This window comes from Lontra canadensis, unplaced genomic scaffold (genome assembly GCF_010015895.1).
Source record: "Lontra canadensis isolate GAN:19392208 unplaced genomic scaffold, GSC_riverotter_1.0 scaffold8, whole genome shotgun sequence".
In the NCBI taxonomy this organism is placed as follows: Eukaryota; Metazoa; Chordata; class Mammalia; order Carnivora; family Mustelidae; genus Lontra; species Lontra canadensis.
The window spans coordinates 18,315,414-18,333,959 of record NW_022631002.1 but is presented as its reverse complement, the minus strand read 5'-3'; the positions used below and the strand labels follow the sequence as shown (position 1 = coordinate 18,333,959).

At 38.8% G+C, this 18,546-nt stretch overlaps 1 protein-coding gene across 2 annotated transcripts in view; it reads left to right on the top strand.

The window, feature by feature from the left end:
- CBFB (core-binding factor subunit beta) overlaps positions 1-18,546 on the top strand; it is a 60,889-nt gene extending 42,343 nt beyond the window's left edge. The window contains exons 5-6 of one of the 2 annotated variants that reach the window (XM_032854270.1): positions 2,463-2,558; positions 17,210-18,546. In XM_032854270.1, the coding sequence (XP_032710161.1) occupies positions 2,463-2,558; positions 17,210-17,278 (165 nt within the window). In that variant the 3' untranslated portion in view covers positions 17,279-18,546. Of the gene's footprint in view, positions 1-2,462; positions 2,590-17,209 lie in introns of both variants that reach the window. The other variant, XM_032854271.1, reaches the window with a different exon arrangement.

Genomic DNA, 18,546 nt, shown 5'->3' with positions numbered 1-18,546 from the left:
CATCAAAGAATAGAAATTTGATTACACCTTTCGGGGTTGTTTTTTTTTTTTTTTTTTTACACCTTTCAGTTTTATTTAAGTTACAGATATCTTGTCATTGACAATTTTAAGTATTAAACAGCCATACTAATAGTGACAAATAAAACATGCATCACACAAAACACAATACCAAGCAGTATAGGTATGTTCCAGATAGGTGCAGCACACACTTACATTATAGTGGTTGTGGGTCTTCTCATCTTCCCACTGTGCTATGCTCAATGTGTGATTACATCTCCGTTGTGTTTGCACGATGGCTGCTATATCTCTGGGCATAGCATCAGCTCATAGGAAGGAGAAAAGATGAAATGTCTCTTAAATGACTTCCTTAGAAGCCCCATTAGGTGACTTATGCTTCCATCAGATTGGTTAGAACTGAGTTACTGGTCACCGCTTGCTGCAGTGAATCTAGGAAGGTGAATATTGATGACTTTGGGGTATTTTTATCTTTTAGTTTCTTCCAATGTACCATAAAAAAAATCCTGGTATTAAGAAGTGTGTGACTGCAAAGGTTGAGCATCCTGTGCTATAGACACGAGAGAGCTTTTTTTAAGTTGGGGGTATTGTGGTTAGATTGTGCCTCAGGCATGCTCTGACGGCTATGTGGTAGATTGGGGATGACAGAAGGGGAGCAGGAAGAGACTGGTTAAGAGATCTTTGCAGTCATTTTAATAAGTGATCTTAGAAGCCCGAACCAGGGAAATGTAGAAAATAAAGGACACATTAAGTTTCCAAAAGTATTTAGGAGATCGTATGGCTAGGACTTGGTGGTTGATGAGCTCTGTGGAGACAGGAGAGTGAAGAGTCAAAGACGTCTCAGATTGCCGGCAGAAATGAATGAGTGGTGCTGCAAATGGAAACTAAAGGGGAGTAAAAAAGTTCAAATCGGTTGTCCCTTAGATGCAGTGGGTTTCAGGTATCTGGATTTTCTTCATGTGTAGATCTTTATTTATTGGGAAAGGATTAGGATAGACTTGTTATATCTTTTTTGTTTTATAAGATTTTATTTATTTATTTGACAGAGATCACAAGTAGGCAGAGAGGCAGGCAGAGACAGGAAGGGAAGCAGGCTCCCTGCTGAGCAGAGAGCCCCATGCGATGCGATGCGGGGGGGCGGGGGCTCCATCCCAGGACCCTGGGATCATGACCTGAGCTGAAGGCAGAGGCTTTAACCCATGGAGCTACCCAGGAGCCCCTATCTTTTTTTTTTTTTTTAAGATTTTTTTTAAAAAAGATTTTATTTATTTATTTGACAGAGAGCAATCACAAGTAGGCAGAGAGGCAGAGAGAGGGAAGCAGGCTCCCCGCTGAGCAGAGAGCCCGATGCGGGGCTCGATCCCAGGACTCTGGGATTATGACCTGAGCCAAAGGCAGAGGCTTTAACCCACTGAGCCATCCAGATGCCCTAGACTTGTTATATCTTATACATATTTTTTCTTGATAATATCCTTTGGACTTTTATTTACTTTCTATTCAGTTTCTAACATTTGTATAATAAATTATGTTAATATTCTCTTTTTTATATTTCTGGCTTTTGTGTCCTAATTAGAGGGCCTGGCCTGTCTTAAACCCAAATTATAGAAGTGTATACCTCTGTGGTTTAAATACTGACTTGTTCACGATTTTATTTTGGTGAATAGGATGAGGTAAAGGAAAGGAAGAGCATGTGCAGCTGTTAGAATATGATTGAACACAGTTACTATTACCAAAATGTGATATAAAACATTGATTTGGGGGCGTTGCAAAAAGGTAATTTTATTAAAGCATGGGGACAGGACCCGTGGGCAGAAAGAACTGCCCAAGTTTTCTTTTAAAAGTAGCTCCAGGCGCGGCTGGGTGGCTCAGTGGGTTAAAGCCTCTGCCTTCCGCTCAGGTGGTGATCCCAGGGTCCTGGGATCAAGCCCTGCATTGGGCTCTCTGCCCGGCAGGGAGCCTGCTTCCTCCTCTCTCTCTCTCTGCCTGCCTCTCTGCCTACTTGTGATCTCTGTCAAATAAGTAAAATCTTTAAAAATAATAAAAATTTTAAAAATAATAAAAATAGCTCCAGGGGCGCCTGGGTGGCTCAGTGGGTTAAGCTTCTGCCTTCGGCTCAGGTCATGATCTCAGGGTCCTGGGATTGAGCCCTATGTTGTGCTCTCTGTTTGGGCGGGGGTGGGGGAAGTGGGGTGGTGAGGGAGGTGGGGGGAGCCTGCTTCCCCCTTTCTCTCTGCCTGCCTTTCTGCCTACTTGTGATCTCTTTCTCTCTGTCAAATAAGTAAATTCTTAAAAAAAAAAAAAGTAGCTCCAACATTAGCCTTTTTTAAATGGTTTTCATATTTGGAGAAATACTCAACTGTTCATTTCCTCCAAGAAGCAAACACTGTCAAATTGTAAGTTTTTATTCTAAATCAAAATTAAAATACCCTTTCCGTGTATTCCCACAGCAGGAGGATGCATTAGCACAACAGGCCTTTGAAGAGGCTCGGAGAAGGACACGTGAATTTGAAGACAGAGACAGGTCTCATCGGGAGGAAATGGAGGTGAGAGGTTCACAGCTGCTGGCAGTAACTGGTTAGTACTTTACCCCAACCTCTCAGGCTCTCTTTGTCATGTTTGTGCATAATGTTTTTTATAAATAATTTAATTTTGTCTTTCATTTGTCAAAAGTTATACTGTTTTTGTGTTCATTAAATTAATTGCTATAAAGAGACTTAGTCTTAATTTTAAGATTATACATGAATTCATCATTTATTGGTCCTCATAAAAACGATTTACTGTCATGTGTATATTCTCTTAATTGATCCAAATCTTTCCTCATTTTTGTTTTATTTGTAAAAATTACTTTATAGATATTTTTAGAACATTATTAAAACTCTTTGGAAATAATATTACTTTACTTTTTTTATGAATGTCTTGATTTTATAAGTGTAATGTTTGACCATTTGTGTATTCTCTTTACTAGAGCAATATTTAATATTTTCGAACTACTCAAAGAAGGGAATTAACCTAAACCTTTATTTTTTTTTAAGATTTTATTTATTATTTGACAGAGACACAGCAAGAGAGGGAACACAAGCCGGGGAAGGGGGAGAAGCAGGGTTCCTGCTGAGCAGAGAGCCTGATGTGGGGCTGGATCCCAGAACTCTGGGATCATGACCTGAGCCAAAGGCAGACACTTAACGACTGAGCCACCCGGGCGCCCCAACCTAAACCATTTTTCTTTTAACTTTTTTATGGTACAGAGATAGAAATACTCACAAAAGAAATATGTAGCTTAATTATTGTAAAGCTAACATCCTGAAAACACCATGCAGATTAAAAAAAGTCAAACTTTGACAGCTACCCCTGAAGCCTCCTCCATGTGGGCATCGAATTATGACCTTCTCCCTCCCCTCGAAAGTACTCATTACCTCAGTTTTTGTACTGATCACTTCCTTGTGTCTTTTTAGTTTTATTACCCATGCCTCCCTCAGTCTTCAACACTGAAGTTTAGTCTTACCCAGTGTTTAAATTTGATAAGACTTTTAATTGACATGGATTTTTTCTCTATATAAAATTATACCCTGGGGCGCCTGGGTGGCTCAATGGGTTAAAGCCTCTGCCTTCGGCTCAGGTCATGATCCTGGGGTCCTGGGATTGAGCCCACATCGGGCTCTCTGCTCAGCAGGAAGCCTGCTTCCTCCTCTCTCTGCCTGCCTCTCTGCCTACTTGTGATCTCTCTCTGTCAAATAAGTAAATAAAAATCTTTAAAAAAATATAAATAAAAATATAATTATACCCTGCTTTAAGCAGAGTTTAAATATAATAAGATTTATATTTAAAGTATCTATACATTGTTCAAAACTCCAATTTGTATAAAAAGTATTCTCTGACAAAAAAATAATCAAGATGAGAACTAATATGTTTGAAAAGGATATTGTTAAATGTTAATATATTCAAGTTTATAAGCTTAATTATCAATTTCATATAAGAATAGGAAAAAGCACACATTCATCTTTGATAATCAGAAGAAATGGAATTAAAATATAATTATAGTACATGAACTAAATAAAATAATTTCCAGGCATTAAAGAGTGTTCTACAAATTGGTTGCACAACATTGTAAATGTACTTAACACTATGCACTCTGCACTTAAAAATAGTTAAGATGGTAATTTTTATGTTAAATGTATTTTAACACATTAAAAAAATTTTTTAATCGGTGTTACAGAAAATTTGTGGTTTTCCATTCACAAAATTATATGTACACTATTATTTAAATTAACACAGAAGTGTGTGTGTGTGTGTGTGTGTGTGTGTGTGTACAGAGATAAAGAGCCCAGACACTAGAGCCAGCCTGCAAGATCTGAATCTGGTTTTGCCACTTACTTTGTCACCTTGAACAACTTATTTCATCTTTCTGTGGCTGAGTTTCCTCATTGATAAAATGAGGCTAATAATTATGCCTATCTCATAAGATCATTGTAAGGATTAAATAAGCAAATACATATGAAAGCACTTCTTGAGTATGTGGCTCTGAGTAGTGTCATCTGCTATTATTAGTGTTATTTTGTGTGTGTATCCCTCTATGTGACAATATATTTTTTAGAATAAATGAAAAAAATCAAGCTACTTAGTGGTCAGTGTATAAAATAGAATTATCTTTTAATGATTGAGATTTCCCTTTTCAGTGAATGAATTAATCTAATAGGGTGATAGCAACTGATGGTACCCCCAAGAATATAGTACTTTTTAGCTAGGAGAAGAGACAGGAGGATATTTTGCAGTGCATTTATTTTCTTTGAAGCTTTTTGATTCTTGTGATAAGACTTCCCATGACATTTTCTTGCAGATTGCTTTTATCTGTAGTAGTAAGTTTTTAGACATAAAATATGCATTTATCTTATACTTCTGAACCTTTTTGCTCACTGCTGTTTGTTCCCTGACTGATAATGTACCTTTGCACCCATTTGTTAAAATCCAGCTTAAACGTTCTGTCAGTCCCTTCTCCAGCCTGCTTCACTGTTATTAGCCTTCCACTTTGTAGTTTCCAGAGCACTTATTATTGCTATTGTTCTTACAGAACAGTATGTTGAAACAATTAAAAACATGTCTGTCCTCTATTGTAGATTCCCAGTGAGATGGGGGGCCCTGATTTTTTAACCCTCACATTACCCACCACAGCATTTTGTTTTGTTTTGTTTGTTTTATTTTTTAAAGATTTTATTTGTTTATTTGATGGAGAGAGAAATCATAAGCAGGCAGAGAGGCGGGCAGAGAGGGGGAAGCAAGCTCCCCACTGAGCAGAGAGCCCGATGCGGGGCTCGATCCCAGGACCCTGAGATCATGACCTGAGCTGAAGGCAGAGGCTTAACCCACTGAGCCACCCAGGCACCCCAACCACTGTGTTTTGTGCGTTTTGTTTAGTTGTCTAATGGAGATCTTCAGAAAATAGTTCTTATTCTGGCTTTCTGAAAACTAGAGTTACAGGGTAGACTAGAAGTTAGTCAAAGTAGAATAATACATGTTACTGGTCTCTGGAAAAGTTTTAAATGTTTGTAATTTGCTGGTTTGTATTAGGTAAGTTTTAAGTAACAAATCCCAACTATGTTGTCCTGGATTCTGCATTAGGGATTGGTAAATACATAGATGAAAATGCACAGGGGCGCCTGTGGTGGCTCAGTCTGTTAAACTTCCAACTCTTGATTTCAGCCCAGGTCGTGACCCTCGGGGTCATAGGATCGAGCCCCAAGTCGGGCTCCATGCTAGATGTGCAGCTTGCTTAAGAGTCTTTCTTCTTCTCCCTCTGCCTCGCACCCCCTCATACCCTGCTTGCTCTCACACTTTGTTTCTCTCTCTCGCTAAAAAATGGAAGGAAGGAAGGAAAGATGGTTTCTGTCCTTGAGCAACTGTCAGTCTTAAGGGAAGATAGATATATAATCATTGGAGACTACTTTAGCAGCACCTGTACATAATGGAGGTTGAGAAGGGGAACAGTGAACTGTGTAGACGAGGAATGAGTGCTTATGTCTGCCTCTGCCTGGGGAGTTCACAGGAGAATACCCTTGCAGGAATTTGAAGGAAGAGTGGGAATTTGCCTACTGGACAAGGTAGGGAGACCATTCTGGGCAGAAAGAACAGTGTTTGCAAAGGCTTGAAGCAGTAAGAGGTCTTGTCATGTCTGAGAACAGGATTGGTCAGTCTTTCTGGAACAAGCCAATGTGGCTTTAAATGAATATAAGAATTGTTTTATAAAAACTGCTCTTTGGCTACATTATATTTGAAAAATAACTTAGATAATTAATGGAATAATTAAGTTTTTGCATATATTTTGCTTTAAATAAAGTTTAGTGACACTAAGAGTTGTCATAAATACTAGCTTGATTATTCTTATAAATAATGCTACTTGGGGGTGCCTGGGTGGCTCAGTTGTTAGGTGTCTGCCTTCGGCTCAGGTTATGATCCTAGCCCCTGCATTGGGCTCCCTGCTGTGCCAGGAGCCTGCTTCTCCCTCTCCAGCTCCCCTGTGCTTGTGTTCCCTCTCTCGCTATTTCTCTCTGTCATAAATAAATAAAAATATATTTTTTAAAAAATCATGCTACTTGGGGCGCCTGGTGGCTCAGTGGGTTAAGCCTCTACCTTCGGCTCAGGTCATGATCTCAGGGACCTGAGATCGAGCCCCGCATGGGGCTCTCTGCTCAGCAGGGAGCCTGCTTCCCCCCCCCCCGCCTGCCTCTCTGCCTACTTGTGATCTCTCTCTCTCTCTCTCTGTCAAATAAATAAATAAATATTTTTTTAAAAATCATGCTACTTGGAGAAAAACATTCTGGCATGTGAATGTATATGTATGTATGTTTATATTTGTGTATGAACAAAAGCATAGTCTGTTGATAGAGGTATTAAATAATTTGTTGCTCAGATAGATTGTTTTCCAGTGAGTTTTATGTCAGTGATTTGAGAGCATGGGCTTTGGAGTCAGGCCTAGTGGAGATTCCTGCTCTATCACTTGCCAATCTCTCTTAAGCTTATTTTCTCATAGAAATTGTTGTGAGAATTAGATAGGAAAATGCTTGTAAAAGCACTTAGTGTGGTGGTTGGCTGCTGTATGCGTACAGTAAATAATAGCTCTAAAATACTTCTTTAGCACTAAAAGCTCTGCTACAGTGCTGTTTCCAGTTAATTGAATTACCTGGCTAAGAACAACCTTTTAGTTCTCTAAAGTGTATCAGGGCACGTTCCCTGCATTATGACCTGGAGCATGGAAAAAATAGTTAGATTGTCATCAATAATTTAAGATGCCATAGTCCCTTGAGGCAATAATTTAACATCAGTTCTTATAGAGAACTGCCATCTACAAAATTGGGCTAGAATCTGACTCCAGAGCTACAGCAGCAGTCATTTAGGGGAGTTTTGGGTTTGCGTGTCTTTTGGTACTTTGTGCGTGTGTATTTTACTTCCTTTTAAAAAAAAATCCATAATGGGGCACCTGGGTGGCGCAGTCAGTTAAGTGACCAACTCTTGATTTTGATTCAGATTGTGATCTCAGGGGGTTGTGAGGTCAAGCCCCACTTCAGCCTCCCTGCCCAGTCTGTTTGGGACTCTCCTCCCTTCTGCCCCTCCCTACCGTGCTTTCTCTCTCTCAAAATAAATAAATGAATAAACCTTTTAAAAAAATTTTAAAAATCCACAGGAAATTTCTAATCTTATTTTCTTACAGTTTACCTTCTTTTTCCTAAAAGGGGACGACATTAGGAAAAATGATTGTCCATAATATTGTCCCTCCCCCCATAACTGAAACATATACAGGGGACATAATGCCATATACTCTAATGGTCTTAATATATTTGAGGAATCTGAGACTTCAAGGAAAATTAATTGACTTACTCTCTTTCAAGTAGTTGATGAATGGAAAGAAAAGCGAAGACTTAAACCAGTTTCCTAATCAAAAGACCTCTACAAATACAGCCTAGCACTGGGAAATGAATTTCCACATCACCCATAAAGATGATTAAGTTGAAAAATAAAACCTGCCAGGAGAGGTTAGAAACCATTTGCCTGGAAAAGAAAAAACTGAGGCAAAAAGAATAATATTGATTCCAGTGGGTGGTCCTGATTTCTGACTGGAGGTGAGGGCCGAGGAGCGCTGGTAATTCGTGGGTGGCAGTAACCCAGTAAATGGTCCTTGGAAGTGTGAGATGCTAGCAGGTCAGCGGCTTAGAGATGTCCCACCCCTGTTTGGATAACCTCTGAGGCCTCTGGCCCCGTGGTACTATCCTTGCAGTGGTAGCGCTCAAGCATTTAATACATGCGTAAGGTTAACGTTACTAAAGGCTTTGATTTGTGCCAGTGTCTTTGAACCTGAAATCAGTTCTAAAACTCCCTGAGCATGTCTATTTTCTTTTTTTTTTAAAGATTTTATTTATTTATTTGTCAGAGACAGAGGGAGAGAGAGTGAGCGAGCACAGGCAGACAGAGGCAGAGGGAGAAGCAGGCTCCCTGCCGAGCAAGGAGCCCAATGTGGGACTCGATCCCAGAACGCTGGGATCATGACCTGAGCTGAAGGCAGCCGCTTAACCAACTGAGCCACCCAGGCGTCCCTGAGCATGTCTATTTTACCATATGTAAAATTTAGAAAGTTTTTAATCCATCATTTAGGGATGGCTTTCCATACCCAATCCATCATTAGGGATTTAGCGTTTTCTTTCTCTGATTTTCTGGAAAAAGGTATTTTAGTAGTATGATATTTTTCTTTACCTTTCAGAGGTGATAGCAGCTTATCATTAATTTGGCAAGTGAAAAACTATAGTGAGATGAAGAAACATTGTATATTTTAGTAACCTTGTTGAAATACTGTTAAATCTTTGGTGTACAGCAAAATGGTATGTAAGAGCTACGTAACACTTTGTATATTTTTATCCTCTGGGTGGTTTTTAAAAAGGAGTACATGCACATACTTGTCTCTCTTTAGTAGGAAATGTAGGAAACTAATTGAAAACTGTGGAAGCGAATCAGGTATCTAGGGGCCACATGGGAGGGTGATTACTTTTCACTGTTTATGTTTTAGACCTTTTGAATTTTTTTTTAAGATTTTATTTATTTATTTGACAGAGAGAGAGATTACAAGTAGGCAGAGAGGCAGGAAGGGAGAGTGGGGGAAAGCAGGCTCCCTGCCGAGCAGAGAGCCTGATGTGGAGCTCCATCCCAGGGCCCTGAGATCGTGACCTGAGCCGAAGGCAGAGGCTCAACCCACTAAGCCACCCAGGCGCCCCTGAATTTTGTGTCCTGTACATCTTTTACATCTTTGGAAAAGAGAGAAAATTTGTTTTCAGTGTTAACACAGAATGATGGAACTAGAAGATGCTAGAACTTGCTATCTGTATCTTCTGGCATATGGGTTTTTTCTTAATATGTGAAATCTTCCCTTCATTTGAAATTTTATAGAGAACCCCAATGTATATAATGGATAAAAGGGGTACTGCTCTGAGTGAAGCAGGGGTGGGATTTACTCTAATTTCCTTCTGTAGTCCCTGGGGTGTTTTCATGGAGTCCAGTAACTGACAGAATGTAACTTAAGAACCTTTGATGTAGTAAAATGACCATGAGGTTTGTAATAGATTGCTCTGATTTTAAATCCTGGCTCTCCTATTTGTTGCCTTGTGGCATTAGGAAAGTTACTTATCCTTGTGAGCCTCGTCTATAAAACCAGGGCTAAGGTCCTACCCAGGTTGCCGCCAGCATAGTATCTGACTCTTAAAATGGGTTCACTTCCTCTTTCTATTCACTTTGGCTCACAGCGTATCCGGAGTGGCAGTAAAAGCAGGCATACCTAACTTTAGACTGTGAAAGTCAGAGATATTTTGCCAAGGTATTTTGTATTCTGGTGTTGGTTGTTTTCTTTGTTGGTTTGGTTTTGGTTCGGTTTTTAACAACAGTAAAGGGTTTTGAATTTTTCTGGGTTCTGTTAGAAATGGAGATAGCAGGATAGCAGTTACCCAGGGGGTGAGTAGTGACTAGGGAGAGGGGAGAGCACTACCCAAACTGTGGGTAGTATTATATTTCTTGATCTGGTTGCTAGTTACATGGGTGTGTTCACTTAATGGGAAATTCATCAAGTTACATATTTATGATCTGTGCACTATTATTTTAATAAAAATTAGACATTTAAAAAATAATCATAGACATTTCTTCTGTGAAGTGCCTGCCCATTGCTGTCTCTTGCCACATAATAGTGCCTCTTTCCATGATTTGAAAATGTGGACACATTATTGATGGCAGTTCTCTTCAGGTCACACATCTATATAACTAATTCAGATGCCTTACTTCAGGATTTTGTAAGAGACTGAGGTTAGTAAAGGACAGAATGAGTGCCTGGTCTTAAATATATTGGAAAGCTGCTTGTGTTATTGATAGCAGCTCATGGACTAAAGACTATGTCTATGTCTAAAGACTGCCTTCAACTTGATTGGCCTCTTAACTTTCTAAAACTGTAATATCGTACTGTTGGCTCTTAATTCGTCCGGATGGTGACAGCGTGCTGAAAGAGATTTTCTCTGTCATTATGGAGAAAATGCTTTCATCTGGTTAGCTTATAAAGTATTAGCAAATAAATTCTTGTCTTTAATGTCAGAGAATGGGTAAATAATTATTGCTTATTTTACTATAGGCAGTTTTAATACAATTCAGCAAATCATAGGAGAATTTTAGGTGGAAACTGTTTAGAAATAAAAACAGGCAAAAGGCTTTATGTGGTTTTTGTATTTGTGTTTTGTATGTTTTTGGAGCCTTCGATTCTGTGTGGTCCGAGAAAAAAAAAAAATCTCAGCCACTATTTTAAATTCCCACAGACTTCAGTTTTCAAATCACTTTAACTGTACCAACACTCATTTTTGTGTAAGGACAAATTAACATAAAAATCTGTCTAGGGGCACCTGGGTGGCTCAGTGGGTTAAGCTTCTGCCTTCAGCTCAGGTCATGATCTTGGGGTCCTGGAATCGAGCCCCGCATTGGGCTCTCTGCTCAGCAGGGAGCCTGCTTCCCCCTCTCTCTGCCTGCTGCTCTGCCTACTTGTGATCTTTCTCTCTGTCAATTTTTTTTTAATCTATCTATACTAGGCCTTCCTAACATGTCTTTTGGGTAAAGGCAGTAGATGAGAGTGAAGCAGAGGAATATGAAATCGGGCTAAGAATGAGGACCAGAAGAGGATTGTTGAGGGAGGAGGAGGAGGATACTAGATCTGCATTCTCCCATGTGTGGTGCCTGTATAGCTCAGTTGGTTAAACATCTGCCTTTAGCTCAGGTCATGATTCCAGGGTTCTGGGATCAAGTCCCATGTCAGGCTCCCTGCTCAGCAGGAAAGTCTGTTTCTCCCTCTTCTGTCCATCTGCTCATGTGCGCTCTCACTCACTCACTCTCAAATAAATAAATAAAATCTTTTTTAAAAAAATCTTTGCTCTCTGTCATAGATGCAAGCTTCATTAAAATTTGTTTTGTTCTAACTTTGTTTTAGTTTGTAAAAATTAGTCTTATTGGGAGGATGTGGGTTTTTTTTTCTTGACATTTCAAATCTTCATATACATAAATTGGGAAGTGATGAGCAGCAGCTTTGTTGTAATAATGACAGTGTGAGTACTTTCTAGATGACAGTCAATATATACCACAGTGTTTGTTTTACATTTGATTCTTAAGACACTGAGGCTGAAAGAGAATGAGAAACTTATCTAAGATCACATAGCTAAAGTGGTAGAGCCATCCCAGTCTCCAGCTGGAAATGTAGATTATTTCCACTATCTCTTTTATTTTGAAATAACACTTTATATGTCAGGTTTTCCTGAAGTTGTGTGCTTTATAAGAACTATATTTTTTGCCATGACCGTTAGACCAGCTCTTGCAGTCTCCTTACCTGACAGGTGTTTATGATTGTCTGCTGACCTGGTTTTTACCTTTTTGCATTCAGGGAAAGTACAATCTTCTGTCATATTAGGACTTAAAATATCTGCTTTTACTCCTCCAGCTCTAGTAGTTGGGACCAGCTAATGATGAAACCTCGGGGAATCACTTAACCTTCTTGGTTTCAGGCTCACAGTTTCTAAGATTAGAGTTGAACTAAAGGTCTCATGTCCTTTGCCACTCTAAGATTCTGTAATTCTGTGCTCTGATGTTTAGTCAAGTGTCAGACATAAAGTAGTCAGCACAGTGTGTGAACATAGTATACACTCAGTAAGTTGGATCTATTTTTAAGTATTAGGGCATTATCTCATAAAGAGTTTTCAGCAGTTTGGTAATCTGGATAACAAGAGTGGAAAACAACCAAGAAGTTTTATTCATTTTCATTTGGGCATCCCTGCTCTTGGCTACTTTTGCACAGCCCTGGCCAGTAGGGAAAACTCAGTGCCTAGTGACTGTTCTTTGTCACTCCATTTTGGGCTCTTCTCATGACTGCCTCCTCAAAACTGGATTTGCCATGATTCTGGGCAATGATAGAAAGAAATGAAAGAAAGCAATGATAGAAAAAAAAAATGAAAGAAAGAAAACAGGAGCAACGGGTAGTAAGAGGTCTGTATTCTGTAGTAAAATGTCTAGATTAAGGGTACCTGGGTGGCTCCGTCAACTGGGCTTTTGCCTTTAGCTCAGGTCATGATTCCAGGGTCCGAAGATTGAACCCCACATCTGCTTCTCCCTCTTCTGCTCCCCTGCTTGTATTCTTTCACTCGCTCTCTCAAATAGATAAAATCTTTTTTTAACTGTCTAGATTAATTATAAATATATATATATACACACATATATATATATTTTTTTTTTTTAAGATTGTTTTTATTTGTCAGAGGGAGAGAGAGCACAAGCAGGGGGACCGGCAGGCAGAGCAGGCAGAACAGGGAGAGAGGGAAGCAGGCTCCCTGCTGAGCAAGGAGCCTGCTGTGGGGCTTGATCCCAGAACCCTGGGATCATGACCTGAGCCGAAGGCAGCTGCTTAACCGACTGAGCCACCCAGGCATCCCAAATTCTTTATAAATATTAAAAACAGATTTTTATTCTGAACAGACTTGTTGGTGTCTGCTTTATATTAAATCCCTATTCTGAAATAGCTGTTAATAAGTTGGAATTTCCTCTGTGTGGACCGACAGAGGAAAAGAAACTAGAAATCATGGACTTTATGCTTTTATAATAATCAAGTTCAGAGAGTTTCTTAGCCACCATTTAGTCTAGCCAGTTACTCGTAGAATTCCTTCTAAAACATCTTGCTTTCATTAGAAATCTCATCCAGTTGTTGAATACCAGTCCTGTGGAAGCTATTTCACTGAACCTAAGTCTGTTTCTGTGTTTGTTTTTCTCACGTGACAGCCTCTACATCTTCCCTCCAAACAATAAATTTCCTCCCCATCTCCCAGCTCTCTTATTCCTCCTCCTGCTCACACACTCTGAAGTTCTTCGCCAGCTCTCTCGTTTGTCCTATTTTTTATTTTCCTTGACAGTGTCTTCCCTTACATCCTTCTAATTCCTTCTTCACAGTGTAAATAAACTGCAAACGCAAGCAAATAACAAGGCAACTTTACCTTCTCCATGCCTTTACCAAAGTTCATTTTAAACAAAGAAACCCATAGCAACTTCTGCACAGCCAAGAGCAGAAGGGAGACCTTCAGCTGCTGATCACTGCTGATGAAGGCCATCACTCATATGAAGTCATCCCATTATTATTAAAATAATTTGAAAATTATTCCTATCCCAAGACAAAAGCTGAACTACCCTTGTGACAAAATATTATTGGTAGGTTAGTAGTGACCTGTAAATACATAATTAGGATTGATTTTTCTGAGTGTTTCTTCATAGCTCAGCCCCTTTCTAACCTTCATTGACTGAACCCAGATGCTTATATCACCATCTGTGATTTTGCAGAATTGAGCTGTCCTTAAGCTACGATTTGGCATCGATTCTGTATGGAACTTAAATTGTTTTGTTTTTTGGTTGTTTTTGGGGGGGTTGGTGTTTGTTTTGTTTTTAAGATTTTATTTATTTATTTGACAGAGATCACAAGTAGGCAGAGAGGCAGGCAGAGAGAGAGAGGAGGAGGAAGCAGGCTCCCTGCCGAGCCCGATGTAGGACTCGATCCCAGGACCCTGAGATCATGACCTGAGCCGAAGGCAGAGGCTTAACCCACTGAGCCACCCAGGTGCCCCCTTGTTTTTGTTTTTTGATGAATATGCATTCCATAGCTTTTTCAGTCTGTACATGCAACATAACTTTAACATGACTGGTTAATTTTTAAAAATAAGGTAAAATTTAGTTAGCAGTATGCTGATAAAAACAGTTAAAATCTGCTAGAGGCATGTGTCAAAATTTATAAGACTACAGAAGTTAGTGTTGGGTTTTACCTGATTTGTTTCAAAGTGAACAAGGTGCAGTGTCGTTTCTATCTAAACGTAATGCTCTTGAGAAATGACAACATTGCTGGAGTTTCTGACCAAACTTGATCATTCAGTACAAGTGTGACTTGTTGAGATGTTTCTTTGAAGGTCAAGGATGCTTTTTCTGTAACTGTGTTAGATCTTAAGAAGTGCAACCAGAATGTTTCAGTCTTTGGTGAGATTTGTTTCCGAAAACTGACAATTGACATAGACAATGAAGAATCAGTTGGCGATTATAATACATTATTCCATTTAGCTAAAGATTGCACAAGTGATTTCAGGATGGTATCAGTTACTGGCATGCATATATATATATATATATATACATATATATGAATGATACCAGAGGTGACTACACACAAGATCCAGATGAAGAACAGTCGTGGCATGGACTAGGGTAAGAGGTGGAGGCAGTCAAAAGTGCTCAGATTCAGGACATGGTTAATGTAGACCTGTAGGAGCCCACCATTGAGTATGAGAGAAAGAGATCTTAGGGTGACTTCAAGCTTTTTTGCCTGAACTACTGATAAAATGGACTAGCCATTGTCTAACATGAGAAAACCCTTGCTAAAAGAAGCAGGGTCTTTTATATGATCAGTTGCTTGTGCTTGACTCCCATTTATAGTCACTAAAGAAAGCTTATGGAAGAAACACTCGTTGGAATTTGTGAAAGAGACTGAGAATTAATGTATGTGGACCAAAGGGGCACTAGTTTACATTAAAACTTTATAGTAGCAGAGAGTGCTACACAGGACCTGTTGTTAGATGTTCCCTATTAAGAAATTTGCCATCAGTAGTTTAACTGGAAGTGTTTATTCTAAAGTGAAACTTGAAAACCTTAGTATCGGGGCACCTGGGTGGTTCAATGGGTTAAAGTCTCTGCCTTCGGCTCAGGTCATAATCCCAGGGTCCTGGGATCGAGCCCCACATCGGGCTCTCTGCTCAAGGGGAGCCTGCTTTCCCCCCACCTCTCTGCCTGCTGGTGATCTCTGTCAAATAAATAAATAAAATCTTTTAAAAAAGAATAAAAAAAAAAACCTCAGTGTCTATAATTGTCAAACCTCTTACTCATTAATTTTGTTGTAAAAATAATTCTAGGTATGTAAATGAATCAAGGACTGCGATTTTTTTTCCAGTTTTGCTTTTTTTTTTTTTTTAACTTTTATCTAAATTTATTTATTAAGAATTTCTGTTGGTTTTTTGGGAGGGTTTTGTTTGTTTTAGAAGAATTGCACTTGTTTAGTAACAGATTTTCATGTTGTACTCCAGGTCTTTCTTCCCTCCATAATTGTATAAAAGTATAAGATTTTATTTATTTATTTGACAGAGAGAGATCACAAGTAGGCAGAGAGGCAGGCAGAGAGAGAGAGAGGAGGAGCAAGCTGTAAAGTACAGTCATGTCCATTATTTCTACTTTGGAGAAATAGAACCTGGCCTCTCACTTTTATGTATATAACCAAAAGCAGTTAAAATTCTGTTTATTCTTGTTCTTAGATGGTGTCCTCCCTGAAGTGGCTTTTTTTTTTTTTTTAAGATTTTATTTATTTATTTGACAGACAGAGAACACAAGTAGGCAGAGAAGCAGGCAGAGAGAGAGAGAGAGAGAGAGAGAGAGAAGCAGGCTCTGCACTGAGCAGAGAGCCCGATGCGGGGCTCAATCCCATGACCCTGGGATCATGACCTGAGCTGAAGGCAGAGGCTTTAACCACTGAGCCACCCAGGCGCCCCTGAAGTGGCTTTTCTTAATGGAAGCTCTAAGAGCATCCATTTTTGCTTTTTTGAGACAATACTTTATCCATAGTAATGATTTTATTACATGAGGTAGAGGTTTTTAGTTAAAACTTGTTTGGTAGAGATGGTCTTCTGTAAAATGAAAGTCACTACTGCATTTTTCAGTCCTACCATTAGTAGACTGTGTTCTTTTGTGTGACTACAAAATAAACAGTAGCCCCTATGTTACAGGTTGCTGACCTGGTTTTAAGATTTTTTTTTTTTTTTTAATTTATTTGTCAGAGAGAGAGACCAAGCACACAAGTACAGGGAGGGGCAGGCAGAGGGTGAAAGCAGGATCCCCACTGATCAATAATCCCAATGTGGGACCAATCCCAGGACTCTGGGACCATGACCTGAGCTGAAGGCAGCTTCTTAACCCACTGAGCCACCCAGGAGTCCCGCTGACAGGGTTTTAATTAGTTCTTCCATGCAAAGTACTTAGAACAGTGACCAGCATATAGTTGGTGCTCAGTATTAAAAGGGAAATTTTGGGGCACCTGGGTGGTTCAGTGGTTTGGGGCTCTGCCTTCAGCTCAGGTCATGATCCCGGGGTCCTGGGGTTGAGCCCCGCATCTGGCTCTCTGCTGAGCAGGGAGTCTACTTCCTCCTTTCCCTGATGCCTGCTTCTCTGCCTACTTGTGATCTCTCTCTCTGTCAAATAAATAAATAAAATATTTTTTTAAAGTAAATAAAAAATAAATAAAGGGGAAATTTTGATTCTAAGGTGAATAAATGATATGTTTAACCCTGTAGTCCAAGAAATATAAATGTAGATTTGTTGTTCTTTTATGTATAGCACCTATTTTGATAATGCTCTTTGGAATATAATGAGATTTTTATTCTTGGTTTTTATGGAAACTTCAGCAAAATATGTAATACATCATTTAAATTGTTTTTCCTCTCACATCTGGAGATACTGGCTGAAAATTTTTTAGTTGTAAACTTTTTTTTTAAATGCTACTGTGTCTTATACTTTATTTATCTAGCACTTAGATTTTCAAAACATGTTTTGACCCCCGATTATGATTTTGTCATTGCAGGCAAGAAGACAACAAGACCCTAGTCCTGGTTCCAATTTAGGTGGCGGTGATGACCTCAAACTTCGTTAATTAGCAGCACAGCAGATGTGCCCCCCCATCTTTACATATACTTTGTGTCTAGTTGGCAGAAATAATCATTATTAAAAGACCAGAAACTGTGATAACTGGAGGTACTGCGGTCTATTTCTCAACCTTCGGCAGTAACAAGACATCACAAACTGCCATGGTTTTGCACTATGATTATAGAATACCTGCATTTCTAATTTTGTATGCATTAGCCAGTAATTTGAATTTTTTCCTATGCAAGCTTACTTTGTTGGCATTATTTTAGTGAGTTGAAACTATCCACTTGTAAAACTCTTTTTTTCTCCATTTTAATTTAAAAGATTCTGTCATTTAAAAACAAGTTAAATTTAAATTTTTATCAGAGGGTTTCCCCCAATCAGGTGTTCTAATTATTTTTGGAATTTTAGATGTGTTGGTTACACAACTTCATTTTAAATAGACACTCTTGGTCATTTGTTTTGTTTCTGTGTTTTTATAGTTTGTGGCATTTTAAAACTGCTGATGTGTTTGCATTATTTTAAACAAGCTAAAAACCTAGTAGCATAGAGCTGTCTGCCACAGCCTTTTAACACAAAGTTTACAGTTGTTAAAGTTGCAGTATCCTTTTAAATGTTGATAATCAGCTCCTTTTTCTTTTCTCCTTAAACGTAAAAATGTTTAATTGGTATTAACTCTAATCTGCCCCAGATCTGTTTTACATTTTGTTCTGTAATCATGTGTTTGTGTGGAGATATTCTCCACAGATGGTAATAATATTCCACTGAAATGCCTAAAGAAGTCGCAGGCTGGCTTCTGTTTTATTCAGGGACTTTTTTTTTTTTTTTTAAGTCAATCAGAAAAGGGATACTGGAGCTTCTTCATGTATGTAACAACATATTAAACTGGAGACAGTGATGAATCAGCTACCAAGGTAATATTGTATTAAAATCATGTTTAAGATAGCTGCTTTTATGTGTATTTCATAATGCATGCTTTTGTAAAAATGCTGGGTGATGAAAAATTAGTCTTAGAAAATGTTCATCTGTGCAGAGGATACATTTTCTTCATTTATTATGGAAAAAAACTCACAGGTTATATATATGGTATTTTCCAAAAGGACTATAATAGAACCTTTTGAAATGAATTAGTATAAGAATATTTTTTAAATAGGCTCACTGTCAAATTGGATGCAACTTTGTTTTTAATATAAGACTGGAAAAAAGTGCTAAGTCATTTGGTACCTCCTTGCAAATATTTTTCATGTCACATTCATTAAATGTTACTGCATTTCT